The following is a 25,720-nucleotide window of genomic DNA, read 5'->3' as shown; positions in this document are numbered from 1 at the left end:
TATAATTGTTGGAATGTTTCAGGGAAATAGTATGTATAAATTGAGCTGACATTTGATGCTCTCCTGCCATTTGAAAGAATGAGTTCATGCCCAGGATATTTTGCACAGGCTTGAGATCACAGGCATTTGGAAAACATTTGCCTATAACAGCATTTGGTAAGTTTCTATCAGTAGCGTCTTAGTGTGTTGTGCTGGTAAATGCATCTATTGTCGCCAGTAAAGTACTTATAACTTAAAACTAAATATATGTATAATCTCTATGCGTTCTCCTTTTCTTGTTCTTTGGATATATTACATCATTGTATTTGACTTCATCATTAAAATTAGGTTAACTGGATAGATGTTCCAGGTGCCAACCATAGGTTAACTCAGCAACATAGGCCATCAATTCCATATAGCTGCAACCTTTTCAGTAACCAATCCAACTCAATAGCCAGGAATGATTTTACTGCATACTTCTGCCTACATAGTTTTGTTTCAAAGCACATTTTAGATAGATTGATTGATAGTTGCAATAGAAATATCAATGCCATGGTTCCTAATCTGTGGTTTTGTTAATTATGTTACCAATTTAATTTCATTTGATAAAACTTACTTATAGGATGTCAGTATATCGATGTTCTCCATGCCTTATTAAACATTCTGGTGCTTTACGAAATAACCGAATCTAAGAGAAAGCCGACGAGGCGAAGGGTATTATCAAAGAGCGCTATGGTGGTCGATACCCTCGCCAACATTCTCAATAGTCTTTGAGCGATATCCACAAAGCCGAAGAAGAAGAGCTAGCATGACATGCTTAGGCGCATAGTGCGTTTCTGTGGAAACCACGCGTGAGTTGCACCAGTTTGTGAGATTAACAAGCCAATCAGGAGCTGCCGATAAACAATTGGGAGGAGCCATACGGCATGATAAGACTTGATCAAATATACCAGTACATCTTGCCATGTCTAGGTCAGATGGGCAAACATTCATACTAAAATAAATAAATTGTTTAAAGCTGGGATACATCATAATGGTGTGTGGTGTTGTTTCAAACCAATACTCCATCAATGTGTTGAATCGATAGCCAGTAAGATTCATCTAATGTATGTTCACAGATGATTATAAGAGTTGATTAACAATCTTGTGTGTAGGTAACGAAAATTATTGATTCATTGGGTGAAGTGCCCAAGTTGTCAACCTTATTTACATTGAATTGTTTCAAATTTAACGTAGGCCAATGATTTTGTCTGTTAAAGGCCAATACTAGGCATTGATTTATGCAATGTTTGACGAATGCTTAGGGTAACTGGCACCATTGTGTAGTTAATAAAGTACTAACTTCATCCAAAGCGTATGATGTTTTCCAATATCACTGCTGCGTACTAAGAAATGTTTAATTGAAATTCCCAGCAGATTCAAAAATTGAGTTCGTTTACAGTTCAAAACGCTGCCGGCGAAGCGGGTGTGATAAGATATTATAGTGCACCGTTAAATTTCGCACGGCTGCTTGGCCGTACGCAATGCTCTATCGTCAGTTTGTTTCGCTTAAACCATGGGACGCTCGTTGATAAGGAACTTTTGTCAGGCGCTGTCCACGTTGGCAGCGGTCCGTGATTTAATACGTGTGTTTTTAACTCCATTTCCATGTTTAGTCTGTTGTCCGTGGTTACACCTGTGACACTCGATTCATCTTGGCGTCCAAAACAATATGGTGCGCCACAAATGTTTACGTCATTGCTTGAACTCCTGGATGACATTTACGGCACGTAAACTTTGATTACGTTTGATACATTGATCAACAACCGATTTCAATTTCTTGTTTTGTAATGTTAACCAGCAGTGATATTGGAACAAACTAATAGTGTTTGGCCTATAAGGTTAGTTACTTATTAACTACACAAGGTGCCAGTTACTCTAGCATTCGGCTTCAACATTTGCATAATCATGGGTACTATGCCAGAGATATTTGTATTAATGATGAACATGTTTAGTTGGTTGGACTGAAAAATTAATTCATTTTTTCTGTATTACTGCAATATTAGTTTTTACAATACACAAAACTTCAGTTGTTGCGTGAAGGAATACCAAACTGTTCGTTGTTTTGTTTAGGCCTATCCATACTTAACATCTTGCACCCTGTAACATTAAATTAATATTAATATAGATCGTGGAGGAATCTCAGGTATGTGGACTTATTTAAGTGCGCTCATATGAGAGCGTTATTCACGAAACAAAGTGCACAAGCTCTATATTATTACAGAAAAACATTGTACTTCACATTTCAGTAATACCTATTCTGTTGAACGATAAGAAGTGTACCAGCATGCATATTTTCTTAAACATAATATAATTAGATTATGATTTATTCAGTTGATAGCTATTCTACATTTGATATGTGTCATTTGTACATTGCGATTTGCAAGGCGTGATATTAATATTTCAGAATTCTCCATTATGGCGCTGTCACACCTTCGTATGAATGCCGCGTTACGCACGTATTTGGAAATTGTGGTGAATACGCTGGCGTACGTTCGATAAGTTTATGGGTATGCTTTTGTATTAAGTTAGAAGCACGTGAAGCCTGGTTTTTCCGCACGCTTACTCGCATTTTCGATGCGCTGCTCCGTACTTATGAGTATTAGTACCAGCGTGTCAGCGTGCTTCAGCGTGCTTCTTAACTTATACAAAGCTTACCAGAAGCTTATTCGACGTAGCGCCAGCCGTATTCACCAAATTTTTCGTAGTCGGTATACCGCTGGCTTTCATACGCCGCCGGTTAGACTATATGCTGGCAAATGCAATTTTACATCCATTATGATTGTATATATTCAACGATTATCTTTATGAACTAATTACAGACTCGTGCAGGCGGATTTTCACTAGCTTAATTTTTTCCAATATGCTGGACACTGTTATTGACTTATTTGTAGCGCCAGCAGCAGTTTTTCTAAGTATCTATGTCTATATCTATGATGCCATCCTCTTATATTGACGTTGAATGTAACTTCATAACCTTCAAAGCTCAGTCTTCCAAGCTCAAAGGGACCTTTACTCACAGCATTCAAAGTTTAATGCTTGATCAACATTAACAGGTCTACTACGAGAGTTGCCAGAGTTTACGGAAAACGCTTAAATTTTGCAATAACAAAGAGTAAGGAATGACAATAATTACATACTGAGATGACAGCAGTGATCAAATGCAACACAAAACTAACAGGCAACACCATACAGTTTGTTTGGACAGACAAACCTTTAACCGCCCATCTTCACGATTGGAACTTCATTCACGGCCGATTGAGAGCACACAGACATTAAGAACTATGGTAACAACACATGTTGTAGCTTTATTGTATCCCCCGCGACGAAAGTCGGTGGCCGGATACTTCGGTTTCATATCTCCAGCCGCCGCCGCTGCGGTCCGCCGCAGAGAATTTCCTTCCGCTCTATAACTCGACCCGCTAATTGACCTAGCGTGACCAACTTTGCGTTATAGCTTACACATCTTGCGGAGAAGGTGAGGAGCGTATCAAAACCGAGGTCACTGCGACCTTTTATTTGACCTTTACCTTGACCTTGATCATATTTCCCTTCCAGCTCTCTAACTCGGCCCCTATTAATCGAGTCCTTCAACTCCCGTTACCAGGTTCACGCGTTTGGCATGTGCGATGTAGTCGCCTTAAGGGTAGCATGACAGGTTGTTGCGTCGGATAGATAACATTAAAGCCAGTTATTATTGAAAGCTACTCTTTCGTGGTCTATTTCCTCTAGTCAAACACAATCGTATGATACTATACAGATGTCTCCGCCGTCGTAAGACTCGCGCGCGCGTGACGCGTAATTGAATACAAGTATATGTCGTACCTTAGAGTGCGATTCCGCGGAGCGCGCTCGGGGGTGCAGGTGAAGGTAGATTGGCGAAAGGTAAGCTCGTAGAAGGAGAGTTGGAATCGGATGCTGGGGGCTAGGCCCTTTAAAACTGCGCTTTGCGAAGAAGAGGGTAGAGCGAGCATGATGCCTGGGAATATTACCATCCCCGACCCTCGCCCGAGGGTGCAGGGATGCTGGGAATGCGAGAGCCTGCCGCTCTCCTACAACCTAATTGACTAGCGCGACCAAAATTCGGTATACTTACACAGTCTTGGAGAGAACGGTGTGTCGTGCTACCAAACAAGGTCACTGCGGCTTTTTATTTGACCTTTACCTAGACCTTGATTCATATTTCCTTACCACTGCTATAACTCGGCCTAATTGACTAGCGCGACCGAAACTTTGGTATACTTACACAATCTTGGGGAGGCAAGCGTGTTTAGGTACCGAAACCAGGTCCACAACCTTTATTTGACCCTTAACCTTTGACCTTTATCATATTTTCCTTTCTGCTCTAACTTCAAGCCTCCTAATTGACCTAGCGCGACCAAACTTCGATTATACTTGCACAGTCTTGGGGAGAACACGGGCGGATATCATGTAGTTTGGCGAAAACTGCCCTCCTCTGCTTTTACCATAATTCCAAGCCGCTTTTTTAAGCGCGTGAGAGTTCACGCTGTTGGTTTACTTACACTGGGAACGTGGCGCCGCGCTGGTGTGCAATGCCATCAAAAAGTGGGCACTTGCTTCTCTCGTGCTGGCAGCCGCCCAGTGTTTTCTTAATTATGCCGCTTCCATTTCTTTCGCGGCTATCCCTGTTGCTTAAAAGCCCGTCGCACACGTGAGTTATTCTACTCAAGCTAAAATGGCCGCATAGAGCTCAAGATATACTCAACGAAATATCGTCAGTCACACCACGTGAGTAAAATGACGCCATGCTGTCAATTACTCAACGAAAAATCCGCGCGCACGTGAGCGTAAAATGACTCATTGGCGTCATTTTCCTTGAGTAAATAACTCACGCGGTTGCGCGCGGCTCTAAGGTCCATGTTAGACGAACACGGCGCACGATGTGCCGTTGTAAGCGATTTATTCGCCTTAGCGGGGCAGGCGAGTCGTTTTCGACGCGCCGAAAGAGTTGAAACAATTAGCCGCGCGAATTGTTGTACCCTGTTGCCGACATCGGCGCTTTGCTAGGCATGACCATATAATGTCCTCAGCACCTAGCTTTCTATTCGGGTAGCTGGTGGTGCTGTAGATGCCGAGTCCTAACGCCGATCACGCGCGTGCTAAGAAGCTTGTGTTTGTTAGTTGAGTGCACTAAGTAGTGCTTTCGCTCGGAGGCGAGAGGGTGGTAGCGCCTTCTATCTGGTGCGTTGACTACGAGCAGGGCTCTCAACTGACTATTTATCGAGAGGTGAATGACAGTGGCAAGTGATCGCACCGTGCCGAAAAGTTTGCCAGCCGACGACTGCTCGACTGTAATTGCAGTGCGCGTGCCGGATCGCCGTAGTGATGGCCAGTGTGGATTTTTCGTCCGCCTGCAACGCCGCTTGCGATGCAGACGAACGTGCTAGTTACGGAAGATTGAAGGCGTGCGCACGCTCGTCTGCGCGCGCGCGCTGATGCCTGCGTGTGGCGTACGACCGTTGCACTTGTGTACCCGTGTGAGTACGTGTTACGCGGTGTACGCGCGCTGACTGTGTTGCCGGCGCGGCGACGCCGGCGTGAAAACCGGTTGTTTTGGTAAAGCGCGTGTACGACCCGCCCGTGACGTGTTGGTCGCGCGTGTACGACGCCGTGACGTGTTGGTTCGCGGATGTACGACGCCGTGACGTGTTGCGTTACGCGGCGTGTACGAACGCCGTGACGTGTTGGTTTCGCGCGTGTACGGCGCCGTGACGCTTTTTGTGCGCGCTCGGGTACGACGCCGTGACGGTGTCTGGTACGCGGTGTTACGACGCCGTACGTTTGTTGCCGCTGCCGCATGTACGCGCCCGTGACGTGTTGCTTGGGCGCGCGTGTACGACGCCGTGACGTGTTGGTACGCGCGTGTACGACGCCGTGACGTGTTGGTACGCGCATGTACGACGCCGTGACGTATTGATGCAGCCTCGTCTCTGCCTCTCTCCGTGAGAGGATGCTATTGTGCTGGCCGCACACCGATCGACGGGCTTCTCTCAGCTTGGGTGCGCAGTGCCGCCGCATAGCGCGATAACACTGGGAGTACACGGAGCCGAGCCTGCCTCGTGGCGACACTGTCGTGGAATGGACACACAGTCATCGGCTGAGATCCAGCTGTAGGACGAGGCGACGAACGACGATGAACGACGACTCGGACAGCGACGATGGTCTCGGTAAGCAGTTATAGTGCCGATCGACGCGGCGGCATCGCATGCGATGCGGTGTTGTTGTAACGCGTGCGCGACGGCGGCGTGCGACTCGGCAGCTGTTGCCCCCGCGTCGTCATGCCGCGGCGTCTATCGGCATCGGCCGACTTATAACCGAGCATACAATTAGCAAAAACGCTGCTCGGGCAAATGATTTTCAGATGCGATAGGATAGTAAGCGAAGGCGAATCGCTTATGCACAGCTGCGAAGAGGAAACCGAATTCCTTGCGACGGTTCGTTTGACGTAGGACAGGCTTAGTGCGTCTAATTATTTCTGTACTGGCCGTTACCGATACATACGCTACGGGGGTATCGAGGAATCTACGATCAAGGCTTCCTCGGCGCAGACATCAACACTAACAAAATTTCCATCTGTCACCCCGCCAAGTAATGAGCTACGGTCTTAATGATTTAAAATATTTCTTGCGGCGGTCATGAGTATATTATATTTCGCGAATCTATGTATGTACGTACGTGAGTTTCCTGTAAGGTCACGCTAAAGTCACGCAACTGTATGTTGTTTTGGCGAGTTGTTTTGGTAACGCGAAAGTCATTTACAATGTGCTATAAAGATTGCGATAGACAACGAGAGAGGTTGAGAGAACGAGAGAGCGCGAGGGAGTACGAAAAGGGAGAGCGAGCGAGCAATATTACATGGACATCTCACCTATTTTTTTGAACACTTCACACAACTTTACACCATGTATTTATCCTTTTATTCCACAAAGTAAGCACTACTGGCAATCCTGTTTGAAAATATTTTGGCGTGCGAACGCGTGATGTCACCGGTATTGTATATACATGCACCGGATATGTAGCTAAAACACATGGCAGCTATGGTGCATGTATATACAATACCGGTGACGTCACGCGTTCGCACGCCAGAATTCCTTTCGTAATGTTTACGACATTTTCGCGCATGCGTACACTGCGCATGCGAGATTTTTGCAAGATGGTGGCAAGTGTTGTGGAACAGGAAAATGTGTATGATTATCTTAATGGGTTGGAAATGTATAGACTCGCTGACATTTGTAGAAAGGGTCGGGAGGTGAAACGCAACAGGGTAAGGGTTACGAAGAGCGAAGATGGGGAGTTGGAAACGTATTGTCGTGCGGGAAATGCACCACATGTACCGGAAACAAGCCTAGACTATTGCCGTAAAGCGGTACGCTTCCTGCCAACAGTCGGTCGAGGGGGCTGAAAACTGGGTACGGTTTGGAGTAGGCGAGGTATGGTCCGGCATATTAGATAGTTACCAGGGTACGTTCCGGCAGTACCCAGGTTACATTCCGGCAGTACCCAGGGTACGTTCCGGCAGTACCCAGGGAGACATAGACCCTATCAGCCATAATAAGATGCTAGCCAGTGTAAACCTTCCAACCCACGACACAGGGTCACCAAACCTCTACAACGTGATTGAGTGGTTCGTCCCATCCCTCCCTGTTAATCCCAAAGGAAAATTACATTAAAAAAAATTCATTGACTTTGACACTGCAAATATAATAGAAAGGCAAGCCAACAGACACTCTCAATATTTCAGAGTAGAACGTAGTAGCACAGAGCAATATCATTCAGTGCCAGCGTACATATCTACAGTTTATTGAACTTGATCACTAAAACTTTATCAAAGGCTGTCGTAGCATATTGAAATGATGGTTCACTCCATCATCTTCGTTTTAAAAGACGATAATAGAGAGTTTAAATACATTCTAATAGACAAAGAAATAATTCTTTAGATTTGGCATTTCCTGCAGACAGTATAATAGTTGTTAATTTAAACCTAACGGTAGCATCCATCATTTCACACTACATGAATCTGTAATGGGTAGTGGTGGAACCTATAATGCTAGAGCTAAAGTAAAGCTAAGTCCACATATTATCGGGTATGAAGTAATTGCATAGGAATTGGTAGACTCCCCAAACCAACCTAGCTTCTGATGTCACTGGATAAATGCACAAAACAGTGTTTTGTTTGAAATAACGTACATGTATGCACCTCTCATGTTATGGCGCAAATCTTTGAAAACTGTGTTGTGCATTTTTAGGTATATCTGCTGAATATGAAAGTGTATGGGAAACCAATTGCCTACAATGCAAGGGGAATGTTTGCAGTGGATTCCGAGTTCAGGGTTGTTGAGTTACACTCACTAAATCTTTAACTATATTTGGGCTAGCAAACTTTGGATTTCCAATAATATAGCCTTGTCCATTCCTTTGCATTAATTCACTCCTGATATAATGTTGAATGTTTTCAGGAAAAGTATGTATAAATGAGCTGACATTGATGCTCTCCTGCATGAAACAGAATGAGTTCAGCCAGGATATTTGCACAGCTGAGATCACAGCATTTGAAACATGCTATAACAGCCATTTGGTAAGTTTCTATTTCATGTAGCGTCTAGGTGTTGTGCTGGTAAATGCATCTATGTCCCCAGTAAAGTACTTATAACTTAAACTAAATATATGTACTAATCTCTATGCGTCTCCTTTTTTGTTCTTTGGTATATATACATCATTGTATTTGACTTCACATAAAATTAGGTAACTGATAGATGTTCCAGTGCAACCATAGGTTAACTCAGCAACATAGGCATCAATCCATATAGCTGCATACCTTTTCAGTAACCATCCAAACTCAATAGCCAGGAATATTTTACTGCATACTTTGCCACATAGTTTGTTTGCAAAGCACATCTTAGAATAGAATGATATGATAGTTGAATAGAAAATTCAATGCCATGGTTCCTAACTGGTTTTGTTAATATGTACCCAATTTAATTCATTTGTAAACTTACTATAGATGTCAGTATATGATGTTCTCCATGCCTATTAAACATTCTGGTGCTTACAGAAAACCGAATCTAAGAAGAAAGCCGACGAGGCGAAGGGTATTATCAAAGAGGCTATTGGTGGTCGATTACCCTCGCAACATCTCAATAGTCTTTTGAAGCGATATCCACAACCGAAGAAGAAGAGCTAGCATGCATGTTAGACGCATGTGCGTTTCTGTGAAACCACTGTGATGTTGCACCATTGTGAGATACAAGCCAATCAGGAGCTGCGATAACAATGGGAGGAGCATAGGCAGATAACACTTGATCAAATATACCATACATCTGCCATGTCTAGTCAAGATGGGCAACATTCATACTAGAATTAAATAAATGTTTAAAGCTGGGATACATATAAATGTGTGTGGTGTTGTTTCAAATACTACCATCAATGTGTTGAATCGCTCAGCAGTAAGATCATCTAATGTATGTCACAATGATATAATGTTATGTTGATTAACAATTCTTGTGTGTAGGTAACGAAAATTAGTTTGATTCATTGGGTGAAGTGCCCAAGTTTCAACCTTATTTACATGAATTGTTTTCAATTAACGTAGGCAATGTTTTGTCTGTTAAAGGCATACTAGGCCCATTGATTATGCAATGTTGACGAATGCTAGAGTAACTGGCACCTTGTGTAGTTAATAAGTACATAACCTTACATCCAAACGCGTATGAGTTTGTCCAATATCACTGCTGGTTACTAAGAAATGTTTAATTGAAATCCGCAGTTCAAAAATGAGTTGTTTACAGTTTCAAACCGCTGCCGGCGAAGCGGGTGTGATACAGATTTATAGTGCACCGGAAATTTTCGCACGCATGCTTGGCCGTACGCAATGCTATCATCAGTGGTTTCGTAAACATGGACGCTCGTGATAAGGAACTTTTTGTCAGGGCTGTCCACGTGCGTCCGTGATTAGTACGTGTGTTTTACTCCATTTCCATGTTTAGTCTGTGTCCGTGGTTACACCGCTGACACCTCGATTTCATCTGGCGTTCAAAACATATGGGCCGCACAAATGTTTACGTCATTGCTTGACTCCTGGATGACATTTACGGCACGTAAATGATACGTTGATACATATCAACAACCGATTTCAAGTCTTGTTTGTAATGTAACCAGCAGTGATATTGGACAAACTAATACGTGTTTGGCTATAAGGTTATGTACTTATTAACTACACAAGGTGCCAGTTACTCTAGCATTCGTCAACATTGCATAATCAATGGGCCTACTATGCCAGAGATATTGTATTAATGATGAACATGTTTAGTTTGGTGGACTGAAAAATTAATTTATTTTTCTGTCTTATGCAATATTAGTTTTACAATACACAAACTTCAGTTTTGCGTGAAGGAACCAACTGTTCGTTGTTTTGTTTGGCTATCCATAATTAACATCTTGCACCCTGTAACATTAAATAATATTAATATAGATCGTGAGGAATCAGAAGTGTGGACTTATTAAGTGTCAAATGAGAGGTTATTCACGAAACAAAGTGCACAAGTCTGATTTATTACAGAAAAACATTGTACTTCACATTTCAGTAATACCTATTACTGTGAACATAAGAAGTGTACCAGTGCATATTTTCTTAACAAATAATATAATTAGATATGATTATCAGTTGATAGCTATCTACAATTTGATATGTGTCATTTGTACATTGCGATTGCAAGGCGTGATATTAATAATTTTCAGAATCTCCATTATGGCGCTGTCACACCTTCGTATGAATGCCAGCGTATACCGACGTATGGAAAATTTGGTGAATACGCTGGCGTACGTCGAATAAGTTATGGGTAAGCTTTGTATAAGTTAAGAGCACGCTGAAGCACGCTGGTTTTTCCGACGCACTCGCATTTTCCGATGCGCTCTCCGTACTATGACGTATACCAGCGTGCTTCAGCGTGCTTCAGCGTGCTCTTAACTTATACAAAGCTTACCCAAAGCTTATTCGACGTACGCCAGCGTATTCACCAAATTTTTCGTACGTCGGTATACGCTGGCTTTCATACGGAGGTTAGACTACTATGCTGGCAAATGCAATTTTACATCCATTATGATTGTTATATCAACGATTATCTTTATTGAACTAATTACAGACTCGTGAGGGATTTCACTAGCTAATCTTGTTCCAATATGTGACACTGTTATTGACTATTTGTAGCGCCAGCAGCAGTTTCTTCTAAGTTCTATTCTATATCTATGATGCCATCCTCTATATTGACGTTGCATGTAACTTCATAACCTCAAAAAGACTAGTCTTCAAAGTCAAAGGGACTTTATCAAGTTCAAAGTTAATGTTGATCAAATAAACAGGTCATACTACGGATTGCAGTAGAAAAAGCTTAAATTTTGCAATAAACCAAAGAGTAAGGATGACAATATTAATATGGGATGACAGCAAGCTGATCAATGAAAAAAACTAAAGCAACACCATACAGTTGTTGGAGACAACCATTTTAACGCCATTTACGTGGAATTATTAGGCGATGGAGAGCACATAGACATTAAGACTTTGGTAACAAACACATTTTGTGTTTATTGTATCCCCCGCGACGAAGTCGGTGGGGATACTATGGTTTCATATCTCCCCAGCCGCCGCCGCTCGGTCCGCCGCAGAGAATTTCCCTTCCGCTCTATAACTCGACCCTAATTGACGCTAGCGTGACCAAACTTTGGTATACTTACACATCTTGGGGAGAAGGTGAGGAGCGTATCAAAACCAGGTCACTGCGACCTTTATTTGACTTTATCCTTGACCTTTGATCATATTTCCTTCCGCTCTCTAACTCGGCCCCTATATAAGTCAGTCCTTCAACTCCCGTTACCAGGTTCACGGTTTGGCATGTGCGAGGTAGTCGCCTTAAGGGTAGTGACAGGTTGTTGCGTCGATAGATAACAGAAAGCCAGTATTATGAAAGCTACTCTTCGTGCGTCTATTTCACTCTAGTCAAACACAATCATATGATACTATACAGATGTCTCCGCGTCGTAAGACTCGCCGCGCGTGACGCGTAATTGAATACAGTATACTGTCGTACCTTAGAGTTGCGATTCGCGGAGGCGCTCGGCGGGTGAGGTAAGGTAGATTGGCGAAAGGTAGCTCGAAGAAGGAGAGTTGGGAATCGGATGTGGAGGCTAGGCTAAAATGCGACTTTGCGAAAGAGGGGTAGAGCGAGATGATGCCTGGGGAATATTACCCATCCCCGACCCCGCGAGGGTGCAGGGAGTGTGGGAATGCGAGAGCCTGCGCTCTCCTACACCTAATTGACCTAGCGCGACCAAAACTTGGTATACTTACACATCTTGGGAGAAGGTGTGTCGTGTACCAAAACAAGGTCACTGCGGCTTTTATTTGACCTTGACCTTGACCTTGATCATATTTCTTACCACTCTATACTCGCGCCCTAATTGACTAGCGCGACCAAACTTGGTATACTTACAATCTTGGGGAGAAGGTGTTCGCGTACCGAAACCAGGTCACCACAACCTTTATTTGACCCTTAACCTTGACCTTTATCATATTTTCCTTCTGCTCTAACTTTCAAGCCCTTAATTGACCTAGCGCGACCAAACTTCGTATACTTGCACATCTTGGGGAGAACACGGGGGATACATGTAGTTGGCGACAACTGCCCTCTCTAGTTTACCATAATTTCCCAAGCGCCTTTTAACCGCGTGAAGTCACGCTGTGGTTACTTACACTGAACGTGGCCCGCGATGGCGTGCAATGCCTCAAAAAGTGAGGACTTGCTATCCTGTGTGCACGCCCAGTGTTTCTTATTATGCCGCTCTCCATTTCTTCGCCGGCTACCCTGTGTTAAAGCCCGTCGCACACGTGAGTTATTCTACTCAAGTAAAATGGCGCATGAGTCAAATTACTCAACGAAAATCCGTCGCACACGTGAGTAAAATGACGCATGCGTCAAATTACTCAACGAAAATCCGCCGCGCACGTGAGTAAAATGACTCATGCGTCATTTTCCTTGAGTAAAATAACTCACGGGTGCGCCGTGCTCTAGGTCCATGTTGAGACGAACACGGCGCACGATGTGCCGTTGTAGGTTTATTCGCTTAGCGGGGCAGGCGAGTCGTTTTCGACGCGCCGAAAGAGTTGAAACAATTACCGCGCCGAATTGTGTACCCTGTTGCCGACATCGGCTTTGCTAGGCATGACCTATATAATGCTCCTCAGCAACCCTAGCATTCTAATTCGGGTAGCTGGTGGTGCTGTAGTGCCGAGCCTAACGCCGATCACGCGCGTGCTAGAAGCTGTTGTTGTTAGTAGCTGACTAAGTAGTCTTTCGTGCGGGAGCGGAGGGTGGTAGCGCTCTATGTGCGTGCGTTGCTACGAGAGGGCTTCTCAACTGACTATTTATCCGAGAGTGAATACAGCTGGCAAGTGATCGACCGTGCGAAAAGTTGCCAGCGACGACGGCATCGACTGTAATTGCCAGTGCGCGTGCCGGATCGCCGTAGTGATGGCAGTGTGAGATTTTCGTCCGCCTGCAACGCCGCTTGCGATGCAGACGAACGTGCTAGTTACGGAGAACTGAAGCGGCGCACGCTCGTCTGCGCGCATGCGCGTGTACGACGCCGTGACGTGTGGTTGCGCGCGTGTACGACGCCGTGACGTGTTGGTACGCGCGTGTACGACGCCGTGACGTGTTATAATTGTTAAAATGGATTGGTTCGAACACTATCGGATACCAGCTATCTATTTACCTGTGCCGATAACATGCGAATAAGCGCATCTCGTATGTAGGAAATTGTGAATTTCCCAATGACTTCTGATAAAGTAGGACCATTTGCGTTTTGATGCAAGTACGCATGGTCACTTGTATTTTTAGAATAAATGCGACCAGTCATCACAGCATTTATGGATTCCTCGCTCAGCGTTGTAGCATTTTCTCTAACTACAGTTTGTTTTTCCCAGTGGTTTACCGTGAAGCCGACCGCATACATAAATAATGGCGGATAATTGCTTCCCGTGCGGGGCAGCACTGCAGTTCCACACGAGCTATATCTCCCGCGATTTCATCCGTTTGTAACGCGATCTATTATGGCGAATTGATTTAGTCGTCTCCCGACAATGCCTCGCTAAATGCCATGGGACGACTGACTGCTCGTTGATTCTGTCCATTACCGCGTAACCAGCACGTATATATAATGTGAAACTGCGCGTTTATTTGTGTTTATTCGTATATATTTCGTTTATTTCGTTCGTTCATTATCATTGTGTGTGTGTGTGTGTGATTGTGTTCGTATATATGTGCTTGCGCGTATATATATGTGTGTGTGTGTGTGTGTGTGTGTGTGTGTGCGTGTTTGTGTGTGCGTGTTTGTGGCGTAGGGCCGCCCCACATTCACGTCATCCCTGCTACGCGTTCTGACGTCATCACCACGTAGTCGGCTGGCGGTGGTCCCCGCGTCTGCCGCGAGCGCATGTAGGAGTTAACATGTGAAACGGCTGTTCCTGCTCGCTCTCGTGCTATATAGGCTCTCGAGCGAAACTTACACGGAGATTAGGCATCGGCAAGCGCGCGCGAAAACTTTTTTGTACGAAAACTCGCGCACGCTTTTATTTCCGTCTAAGTAAAAAGCTCAACAGCTATATGCGCAGCTTCGCCCGTGTAATGAAGACGTCGAGCGTCGGCTGAGGCGGCACCGCGACCACTTTACTCACTTTTAGTAAATTTTAGCGATGGGCTGACAGACGGCCGGATGGCGAAATTTTTTTCCCCACTTGAGTTCCGGACCCACCATAGATAGTGTATTGTGTAATATATGGTTCGTATATATATGGTTATATATATATGATTATAGTTAGTATTAGGGTTCGTGTACGGTTTAGGGTTAGGTATAGGTGGTACTCATTTTACATTGTTGCTTCGAGGAAGTCGAGGGAATGGAGTGCGCTGATTTGCTGTGGTCCGGAACTCAAGTGGGAAAAAAAATTTCGCGGCCGGATGGGCCTGCCTGACTGCATGACTGACTGACTGACTGACTGAGCGAGAATGGGATAGAGAAAAGTAGGGACGTTTAATGGTGGAGGAAAGCAGGTAGAATAAGTAGAGAGGGGGAGGTAGTGTTGAATAAGGCAGGGAAGCGGGTAGGGAAACATGTAAGGTCGGAGGGTGGCCGTGAATTGTGTGGGAGATGTAGAGGGGAGAGGGAGCGAGGGTGGGAACGACTGAGTAGGAGACCGACTCTGATAATATGAAACCGTAATCCATTCCTGATGTACACTCTGTTCTAATGCAGTTGTACAGCTATGTGAGGATACGCCAATATGCCTACAAACACCAAAATTTTTGCATGTTTTTAATATAATATACTATCACCTATCATAATAGTAAAGATTATTTATTATTACTCACTAACTCCACCTTTAGCGCGATATCTGCGCAGTTTGTGTGTAATGCATTTCACTGTGGTAAAGCACATAATGCAATAACACATAATGCAATAACACATAATGCGAGGTAATGTAAGTAATAAATAATTATAACTAGAGCACCGCATCATAATTTCTATAAGCAGGACCTGTAGAGTCCGACAGCAAAGCGCACCATAGTGGACAGATTAGCGCCCCAGTTTCGCTTGGAACGTCTCGGGACTTGATGCATGACGATGATGACTTCACATCCGAAAGTAGCTTAGTATATCGATACTGTGATGATCCTCCCTGGTACCTGGCCGTGGTCTTTGGATTACAGGTAATGCTTACAAATATGTTTCATCACAACACTTGCGAATTCGTATATATAGCCACGATTCTAGACCCATGACTACCTAGTAATTAGGAGAGCCCGGCTTCCGTAGTTCCGTATGTCTTAATTATAATAAAATTTAATTGTTCATTAGAAATTTCGTACTCCCGTACATTTCACACATTGATGAATATTCAATGTGATGCGAACTTGGTAATGTAAAATCTATAATGAATTCTTAATGACGCATGAAATCTTATAGTCAAAATCATTATTGTCAAGGTGATCCGTATTTACTTGTTTACTCATGGGCGTTGTGAGAAGCATGCAGGATGACTAAAGATCGTGTCGATCCACAAACAATATTCTGTCTTCGTGACGAAGTAAAGTGCGCGTTGCTGTGGTAATGTATGCGTTGTTGCGTCAATATAATCGTTGCTATGGTAATGTATGCATTGTTATGGTAACCAGCATCTCCTGGTGACGATCGGCGGCGTCTACCTGTCGTCGTTAACGCTGTCGCGATCCCTGTGCGCTGACGATGACGACATCCGCGTGCGAGTGGAGCTCTTCGGAAACATGGCGTTTGTCGCCGGCATCGCTACGGTGGCGCAGGTGGTGCTCGGCATAAGGTAACACATACTGACGAAACTCGTATGAGGGAAAGTGATGAGAGAGATCTAGGAAAAGAACGAGAGAAGGATTGCGTGGGAGAAAGCTAGAAGGAAAGGGAGAGCGAGCGAGCCAGTGAGCGAGCGAGCGAGAGAGAGAGAGAGAGAGAGAGAGAGAGAGAGAGAGAGAGAGAGAGAGAGAGAGAGAGAGAGAGGAGAGGGAGACGAGGAGAGAGAGAAGAGCGACGAGAGAGAGAGAGAGAGAATAGCAGATAGAGAGGCGAGTGAGAGATTCACGCAGAAGAAGGAAAAATATTACACCCGCCCACCACACACACATTACCAGCACCAACCACACGCTGCGTGGCCACTGCCACACACAGCAAAACACAACGCACACACAACACACACATACACACAAACCACCACAACACCCACCACACACCACACACACACACAAACGCCCCCCCGCCCCACAACACACAAAAACACACACACACACACACACGACCCACAAACAACACACACAACACAGGAGAGAAGAGAAAGAAAGAGCAGAGAGAGAGCGACGCAGAGCGAGAAGATGCAAGCAATGAGAGAGAGAGAGAGAGAAGACAGAAGAAGTAGAGAAGAGAGAGAGAGAGAGAGAGAGATCGAGCGAGCGACGAGAGAGAGAGAGAGAGAGAGAGAGAGAAGAGAGAGAGAGAGGAGAGAAGAGAGAGAGAGAGAGAGAGAGAGAGAGAGAGGAGAACGCAGGGAGGGGAGGTGGCGAGAGCACCCCCTGACAGACGATAAATGGGAATATTATTAATTAACGGGAGGTAGATTACTGGTATTTACTGCTTTGGTGAATCTGCTATCTGGCTGATTGCACGACTCAAAAGCCTTGCTATTCTTTTTGCTTTTGTATTTTCTTCTCATGGCGTCGCTCACTATAATTTTAGGCTTCCTATAATGATGGCTCCAGCGACAGGCTTCGTCCTACCTATTGTCGCTCTCACTTCGTTAGGAACATGGGAGTGTCCTAATAACGCATCAGGTAGGCTTATTACTGCAATGCCATACCAATCTCAGACACGTCGCTCATAACTACTCATCGACTCAATCACTGTTCGTATATGTAGTAAACTTTCTGACATTGCCCCCACCTGTTGTAGTCCACGTGGGCAGTTAGCTCTCACTGTGAAACCTAAACGACCTGCTTGCACGTGGACTTATTAAAATAACCACACACGCTAGCATAAATACCGCGAAAAATAACGCATTTTAGTTGGTGGAGGAGCATAGCACGCGGCCTGAAATGAAAACAAAAATTGGATGCGGGGAAAGCAATAAAATGTGGTAAAGCATAAATCTTTTATCACAAATTGGCTTTACGGCGTGCGGCAAATGGGGTAATACCCCCCCCCCCCCCACACACACACTCGCTTATGCGTGCGCGCATTTACGTGTGCACTTGCATGTGCGGCGCGTGTGTCTGTGCTTATGTGTATATTCGCATGTGCAGCGCTTCATCGCCGGTGTGAAAATTAACGGGGAAAATAATATCTCGGTTACTGAATATAAAATAATTAAAGGTCATCGGCAAGGCGAGTGCCGAAAGACAAGGACAAAATTTTAATTGGCGGCCCCAGCTGCACGCCGCAAATTGCCATCGGGAACGTCGCCGGAATAATAACTGTCACTGTCAGAGAGCAGTGATCATCACTCTGTACACACTGACGGTAGCGAGTGAAAAGTCACTGCATACGGAATCTCTAGAGGGATACTTGCTAGGATGCTTGCTGTCTGACGATCTCATATAAAAAGGAAAAGAACAACATTTCCATCGCACTCTATTTCGTCGCTCGCGCTCACTGTAACGCCTTTATGTGTAAGTATTGACGCGAAGGCGTCAGTTGCTCGGTAGCTGACTTATTTATTGCCTACACTACATTTTATGGGTTATGGGCTTAAGTTTCTATATATTACACTGATATCACGTACTTATGAAGAAAGCTTGATCTACAGCTAAGTATAAAATTGTGACTAGAAAAGATTGGAACCCAATCACAAACTTTTCATATCGGCTCGATGATACATTGCTCTGTTAACTTAGTTCTGCGGGACTTTCAAACACGTTTAGTTCACTCTCGGTCGTAAACAGATATATCTCGTAAAATTCTTAAAAATGACAAATAACAAAAATAAAATTACTATACTAAATAATTAAAATATATTAATTTTTATTATTATATGAATATAATAATAAAAGTATATATTATCATCGCATTGATAACGACCGTTTCGACGAAGTTTTCCATTGCACTGCAAATGAACCTTGCTTTTTTAAACTGAGCATTACATAGGAATCATTCCGGTTTCACCAGATCAGTCGCTGTTTTCAACAAACTAAATATTGAATCAGTATAAACCCGCCCTTCGAGCGTATTGCATTTAATTATTGCCGTTGTAATTGCTGAAAATGTTATGTACGCGTTTGACACAGCGGTTACACTTGCCATTTTAATGTTATCTTGTGTAAACCGTGTAGAATGTCTATATTGAAGTTCAACTGACTTTCATTTTTTTAGTATATGGCAGACGATCTGGCTCACGGTCTCTAAAGTATCCGACACATACAGATGGCCGCGTTATGTGCTAACCGCTAGCTTGCTTGCTTCTTAAACGTGGCCACTGACTTTCATGAAAGATATATGTAGCAGATTACATTCGTAACTCAATTTTTGCTCCGTCTAGCCATTCCGTGCGTTTTGCACTCTACCTACTGTAACGACTTTTTTGTTAGTTCTCGATTATATCTTTCCAAATTAATATCAGCCGTAAACGTGAAGTAATATGGCGAAACAGCATACCATGCATATGATGGCACGTTTCATCCGCTACTTTCGACAGATATATTAAAGATGGAAACGTTCAACCACACGTTTGAAAACAGCAGCGTTAATGAGGATTCAAGTGTTTGGAAAACACGGATAAGAGAGGTGCGTATAAATGAAATACGATCATTGCACTTTTTGCGCGCATGTGCATATGGAGTCGTCCGTGTATACGTGTGAGCGCGCGCACTGGCGCCCACAGGTCTTAAGAAATTAGAAGCGCAGAAGGATAAAATCCTCAGTGATAATAAAAAGCAGGCTCGCTGCATGCTAGGGGGGTCTGGGGGCATGCCCCCCTAAAAAATTTTGAATGGTAGACGTCTGGAGATGCAATCTGGTGAGTCTTGCGAGAGAGATTTAGAAACAAAATGTAGAAACAAAATTTTTTAACCCAAAATTTACTCGAAGCACTGTGCTTCCAGTGCTTCTATCTGCGGGCGCCACTGAGCGCGCGTGTGTGTGCGTGTGTGTGCGCGTGTGTGTGCGCGCGTGTGCGCGCGCGTACCAGTGGGCATCGATTTATTACAGCTGCAGTATTGATGGAATTCTAAAGCGGATTTTCCTACTTTTTATACATCGAAGAATGACGTTTTTACGCGAATCCTATATTGCTACAGCGTCTTATTTGCACACACGCGTCTATATTTCAAACTAGGCCAACATTTAGCCACCATGAGAAATTCTAGCGCATCGGTGTGCGTTCACGGCAATCCTAATCAATCCCCTCCTCTTCATCGGATGTTCGTAGAACGACCTTGTCACAACAACCTACGCTCCGATAACAGACACTTCTCGATTTGTCGACGACCCCGCATATCCGTTTTTCTTCTAGTTGCAGGGCGGCGTGATGCTGGCATCCATTACGCAGGTTGTGGTCGGCGCCTCTGGACTGTTTGGCTTCCTGCTTCCGCGCATCCGACCGCTGACCGTCGCTCCCACGGTGATTCTAATCGCCATGTCGAGCATCAGTTTCAGCAGCAACCTGTGCGAACACAGCAGCTGGCCACTGGCGGTTTTGTGAGTGTGCGGGTATATATTATTCGAGAGCGCGCTGCACGTGGTCGTGATCACTCAGCGAGATCGTCACTGTGCGATGCGGAGCGGGAGCTGTTTTCGGCTGCGCGCGCACCGCAAGTGAATTAGCAGTGCGCGCGTAGATGAGGAGCATTCCTCGCCGGGAAGCTGCTGCTGATGCTGCGATGCCGCTCGGCGAGCGTTTTTGTTGTTGTTGAGTATTTCTCGATAACCTTTGCCACGATTCTTTTTATCTTTTTTTTTTTTTACACCGAAGCTGATTGTTTTCGCGTCGCGATAGTCTAGTCGTATATCAATAAATACATAAACAGCTGAGCTATATAATATAATAACATATTATATGCCGCTCAGTAATGTATACACAAAGGGAAAATAATCTCAAAGGTTTTTTTCGAGATTATTTTCTGCTGATATATATATATATATATATATATATATATATATATATACGCGCAAGGGAGAATAATCTCAAAGATTATTTTTCGAGTTTAGTTATGATCTCCTGATTAGCTGTGGGGCTAACATAGACATATAGAAGCGTACAGACGCGAGTATACTCGCTGCCACGCAAGCACGCGCGCATATACACTCCAGAGACGCGGTCGCATGCACAGCACATGCAAGATCCCACTGCCGCGCAGAAATATATATCGCGAACACTCCTCCACACATGCACACGTTTACATCCGCTTGGCTTCTATGTAGACATCTCATTGAACGTTTATTTTACGTCGAAGTAACATTTGAAGAGTCATAGTCAGCTGCGATAATTACTACATGTTTCAACAAACGCTTTTGTGGCCTTATATACTTTTTCAAACGCATTTGTGGCATTAGATATGCGCACTGTTATATTTCAGGCGAAAATGTCCGTGCCTCTACGGGAAAAGCCTCTAAACTCTGAAATGGTGTTTCAGGGTCGTTGGCTTAGTTTGCCTGTTTGGGATCTACGCCAAGAAGATACGTGTGCCGTGGCTTTGGTATCAAAAGAAGCGAAAGCTCTATTTCATCAGATATCCTCTTTTTAAGACCTGCTCGGTATGTGTGTGTGTGTGTGTGCGTGTGCGTGTGCGTGCGTGCGTGCGTGCGTGCGTGTGTGTGTGCGTGTTTGTGTGCGTGCGTGCGTGCGTGCGTGCGTGCGTGCGTGCGTGCGTGCGCGTGCGTGCGTGCGTGCGTGTGTGTGTGTGTGTGTGTGTGTGTGTGTGTATGTGCTTTACGTGCACAGGTGCGTGTGTACATGCGTTTATATACGTACGTAAATCGGCACGAGCGAGTGCGCGTACGTGTATGTGCTACTTACACAAAAGAGTGGTAACTTTTAATTCTTCACCTCACCTCGACATTATACGCCGCTGAGCTTCTACATTATACTCAACAAACTCGTTCGGTTTCCTGCCACATTTCACATGAGTATCGGGCTGTATAAGCTGTAATGCCCCGACATGTTTTTCGCTTACGCATTTGAAAGCACTTACGCCAATGAAAGCACATCTGGCAGGTGTTCGCTTTCGTATTCCATCTCACGACATGCTCGCTGATTTCGACCATATTCCTGACCGCCGCACAGGTTTTATTTGGCATGGTCATCGTCTGGGTGTTGTGTGTGATACTGACGGAGACCGAAGCATTGCCTACGGACACGGCTTCACCAGCGCAATACGCGGATCCCGCCTACAGTGAGTGGGCACACAACAGCAAGTGGTTCCACTTACCATACCCAGGTACGGGAGCGCGTTTGTGAGGTGACCCCCCTCATTCACCAGGGCTAAACATCACATTAATTGTTCGTGCCTGCTTCACTCCGGTACGAGTGACTCACGCTCTCGACGCAGCTTCAGTTTGCACGGAGTATCAAGACCCACTATGACGCGTGTCGGAATTGAGATTAAATTAAGTAATGGGATGTTCTACGATGACGCAATTAGTAACCCAACATTAGAGTAGCGTCAGGGGGTTGATTGACGTTCTATCTTTAGTCGTGGCCGAATGTGACCTTGTATTGGATAAATACAAATTTTCAAATTTTCCACTGTAATAGAAAAATCCGTTACACCCGCGTACGTACGTCTCTGTTATCATCATCATCATCATCATCAACATCGCCATCATCATCATCATCATCAACACCAACATCGGCATCATCATCATCATCATCATCGTCGTCATTCTCGTCATCATCATCAACATCGTCATCATCATCATCATCATCATCGTCATCATCATCAGCATCATCATCATCGTCATCGTCATGTTCATCATCATCATTTTCATCATCATCATCATCAGCAGCAGCAGCAGCAGCGTCGTCGTCATCAACGCCATATCCATAATCATGATCGCGATCCCCGCAGGTCAGTACGGCACGCCGACGGTCAGCTCTGTCACCTACGCCGGCTTCGTGCTGTCCACGCTCGTATCGATCGTCAACAGCCTCGCCTGCTACCACGCCGTCGCCAGGGTAACGCACGTGCCGCCGCCGCCGGCACACGCCGTCAACCGTGCCATCATCATGGAGGGTCTGTCCGGCATCCTCGGCGGTTCTATCACCGGCCTGCCGCTCACCACGCACCCGCCTAACATCGGAGTGATTGGAATCACCCAGGTACGATTGTGAGTCGGGACCGCTGATGATAGTAATACATGCGGTAGTGCGTAGTAAGGACTCCCGTATGTACACCTGGCATTACTATGTAGTTTTTAATAGACCTATTTTTCTGAAGATGATAACTACGCCATCTTTAATTTTGTTGTTAGGTCTGTTAAGTTATTGGAGCAGTTTCTTACGCGTGCACGCCAAAATGTCGATTTTGCGGCGCTTCGTTGCCATACATGAATTGTCTTTGAGAACGTCCTATCACAACTATGATTGGATAGCGTGGCCTGTCAATCAGGATAGACTGATAGGTAAATCACACTATCCTTCCGGTTTCACGCGATAGAAATGACGAATGCGAGCCGATTTCAACCTTTCCGCCTGTTGAAATTAAATCGCCCCGAAATTTTCGCATTCGAAACCATGAAAAAAAACGGGCGAGCGTTTTGCCGAGCGCGAGAAAACGTTAAGATATGCTGCTGCTGGCACAATGCCACATGTGTAACATGTAACTGTTTTACAGAATGCCAGCCGCTCGGTCGCCGTCGTCGGCGGTCTGCTGCTTTGTTTCTGCGGTCTCTTCAGCCGCTTTTCGTCCATCCTCGCGGTACAGCCACGCCCCGTCATCGGCGGCGCCATCTTGGTCAACGCGTGCGTCATCTTCTCGTCGGCCGTCGCCTACGCGGCCGACGTCGATCTGCGCACGCCGCGGGCGACGACCGTGCTCGGCGTCGCCGTCATGATGGGCTCCGTGCTTCCTGATTGGTCGGCGCGAAATAGCGATCGCTTGCAGACGGGAAACCAGCAGCTGGACAGTGCCCTGCTGGCCGCGCTCTCATGCGGCCCGCTGATCGGCGCCACCGTCGGTTTCCTCATGGACCTGACGGTTCCAGGTAAAGCAGTAGAGCTGTTTCTAACTTGTCAGTGCGGCCGCCGTGATAGTAGTGTACGTGTATGTGGTTTATTTAGTGCAGTTTTCATATAGGCGCAGGATTGACTTTTACTGTGCGAAATCCGTACGCTAGTTTTCCAATGTAGGCTACACGAGTGAGGGAAAGCAGTCTGGCACGTACAAGCACACACTGAGAAAAAGAAGAGGCGACGGAGAGAGATAGATTGGGAACGAGAGAAGGGGGGTAGGAGAAAAGAGGGCGAGTATATGGGAGAGATACGTAAACACGATTACACATGCATAAATACACACGCCTGAGTATATACACCCAATGTATATTATTTTTACCCTATTCTGGGATGCCCGTGTTCCGTATATATCGTCAGTTCATAAAAACATCATAAATATACTCATTACATCAGGAGTAGATGAAATGCATGTACGATTCTATTTCACATCTAATCCTATCACTATTTATATCCCAACCCTAAATTAATAGCATATTTTTCATAACATATATGAGTGGTTTATGCGTTGGCACTCTTAGGTAGTTATCCCTCGTAGGTGCCTAGATGGCACATAAGGCAGTGACAAGTGATCTCCAACGTCGTCCGTCCGCAGTACTGCTCTTAGTGATGTATTTTATTAGAATTTTTATTGCAAATTTATTCATTCTTAAATTGCGTCAAAAGAAACGGAAAATCAGCTCAACAGTGGATGCGTATATTTGACATGAATTTTTTTTTATCGCTATGAAAATAATGAATTTTAAATGTGATGACCATTGGTTTGTTTAATTATTGCTTGGTTCTAACCATTAGTAATATTTACGGCAAGTCATATTATTATCATATTAGGCGCGTTCACACACAAGAAAAACCGCGATGCTAATCGCGATGAAATACCGAGATAATTGTGTCGTTGTTCACACAGGCGAATAATCGCGCTAATCGCCGAGCGGGATAATTCTATTAATAGAACTGCGCATGCTCACTGCCGGAATGATGCTCACTGCGCATGCTTACTGCTCACTCGCTTAGAATGATGGGATAGAAAATACCGGGATTATTTGCGCGAGCGTTCACACACGCAAATAATCGCGCTAAAATACCGGGATTATTTGCGCGAGCGTTCACACACGCAAATAATCGCGCTAATTCCAAAGCGATCGTTCACACACGCAAATAATCGCGCTAATTCCAAAGCGATCGTTCACACACGCAAATAATCGCGCTAATTCCAAATAATCGCAGTCAAAAGTGCGATTTGGAGCGCGATGCTGATCGCGATTATTAGTGGGTATTAGTGCGTTCACACTTGTAATAATCTCGGTATTTCGATCGCGATGCAAAAACCGGGATTTGCATCCCGCTTATTCGCGCCAGTGTGAACGCGCCTATTATATTCGCTAGTCTCTAATAGAGTTTGGAAAAAAATGAACTTGTATCGTCTTTTTGCTAGAAATAATAAGCGGCCCATGGCGGCCGTGTAGACAACGACCACGTCAGAGGTCACTAGGTCAGAGGTCAGAGGTCAGAAGTATAAGATTAGCTTATGTTAGAGATGAAGTCACGTTTATTTATCTCTTTGCCTCGATGCATACGAACCCAGAGTATGAGTGTAGAATAGCGTGGTGCATGGTTACAGAGCGCGCTATTTTGTCGATATGTCATTCGCGCACAACTTAAAACGTGGCCGATACAGCTCATGGAAAAGTCGACGCACGAGAACGCATGCGAGCAAGTCGAAGGCTCTCATATGCGAGCTCCATGATCAATTTGCCCGCGGAGTGTGCTCCTCGACATTCCCTCGCTGCATCGTGCACGTACATAAGCATGCGCGCACACACACATGCAAACACACACACACACACACACACCCCCACACACACACACACACACACACACACACACACACAC

The 25,720-nt window shown here is 44.9% G+C and overlaps 2 protein-coding genes across 2 annotated transcripts in view; both read left to right on the top strand.

Moving 5' to 3' along the window:
• The window catches only part of LOC106809110 (coiled-coil-helix-coiled-coil-helix domain-containing protein 1-like), a 14,070-nt gene extending 4,359 nt beyond the window's left edge, over positions 1-9,711 (top strand). Inside the window, exons 2-3 of the mRNA XM_014812073.1 lie at positions 8,496-8,614; positions 9,092-9,711. Of these exons, the coding sequence (XP_014667559.1) occupies positions 8,496-8,614; positions 9,092-9,220 (248 nt within the window). The 3' untranslated portion in view covers positions 9,221-9,711. The remainder of the gene's footprint in view (positions 1-8,495; positions 8,615-9,091) is intronic.
• A 5,990-nt stretch (positions 9,712-15,701) lies between these two features.
• On the top strand, positions 15,702-24,365 carry LOC106809089 (solute carrier family 23 member 2-like). Its single transcript, XM_014812050.1, has 9 exons — positions 15,702-15,797; positions 16,263-16,423; positions 17,347-17,441; positions 19,298-19,386; positions 20,114-20,221; positions 21,884-22,037; positions 22,668-22,918; positions 23,433-23,802; positions 24,349-24,365. The coding sequence occupies exons 1-9, from the start codon at positions 15,702-15,704 to the stop codon at positions 24,363-24,365; spliced, it is 1,341 nt and encodes a 446-aa protein (XP_014667536.1).
• Positions 24,366-25,720: the final 1,355 nt, after the last annotated feature.

Source organism: Priapulus caudatus, unplaced genomic scaffold (assembly GCF_000485595.1).
Source record: "Priapulus caudatus unplaced genomic scaffold, Priapulus_caudatus-5.0.1 Scaffold14, whole genome shotgun sequence".
Classification (NCBI taxonomy): domain Eukaryota; kingdom Metazoa; phylum Priapulida; class Priapulimorpha; order Priapulimorphida; family Priapulidae; genus Priapulus; species Priapulus caudatus.
Note: the sequence above shows the minus strand (reverse complement) of the source record. Positions and strands in the feature narration are given on the sequence as shown.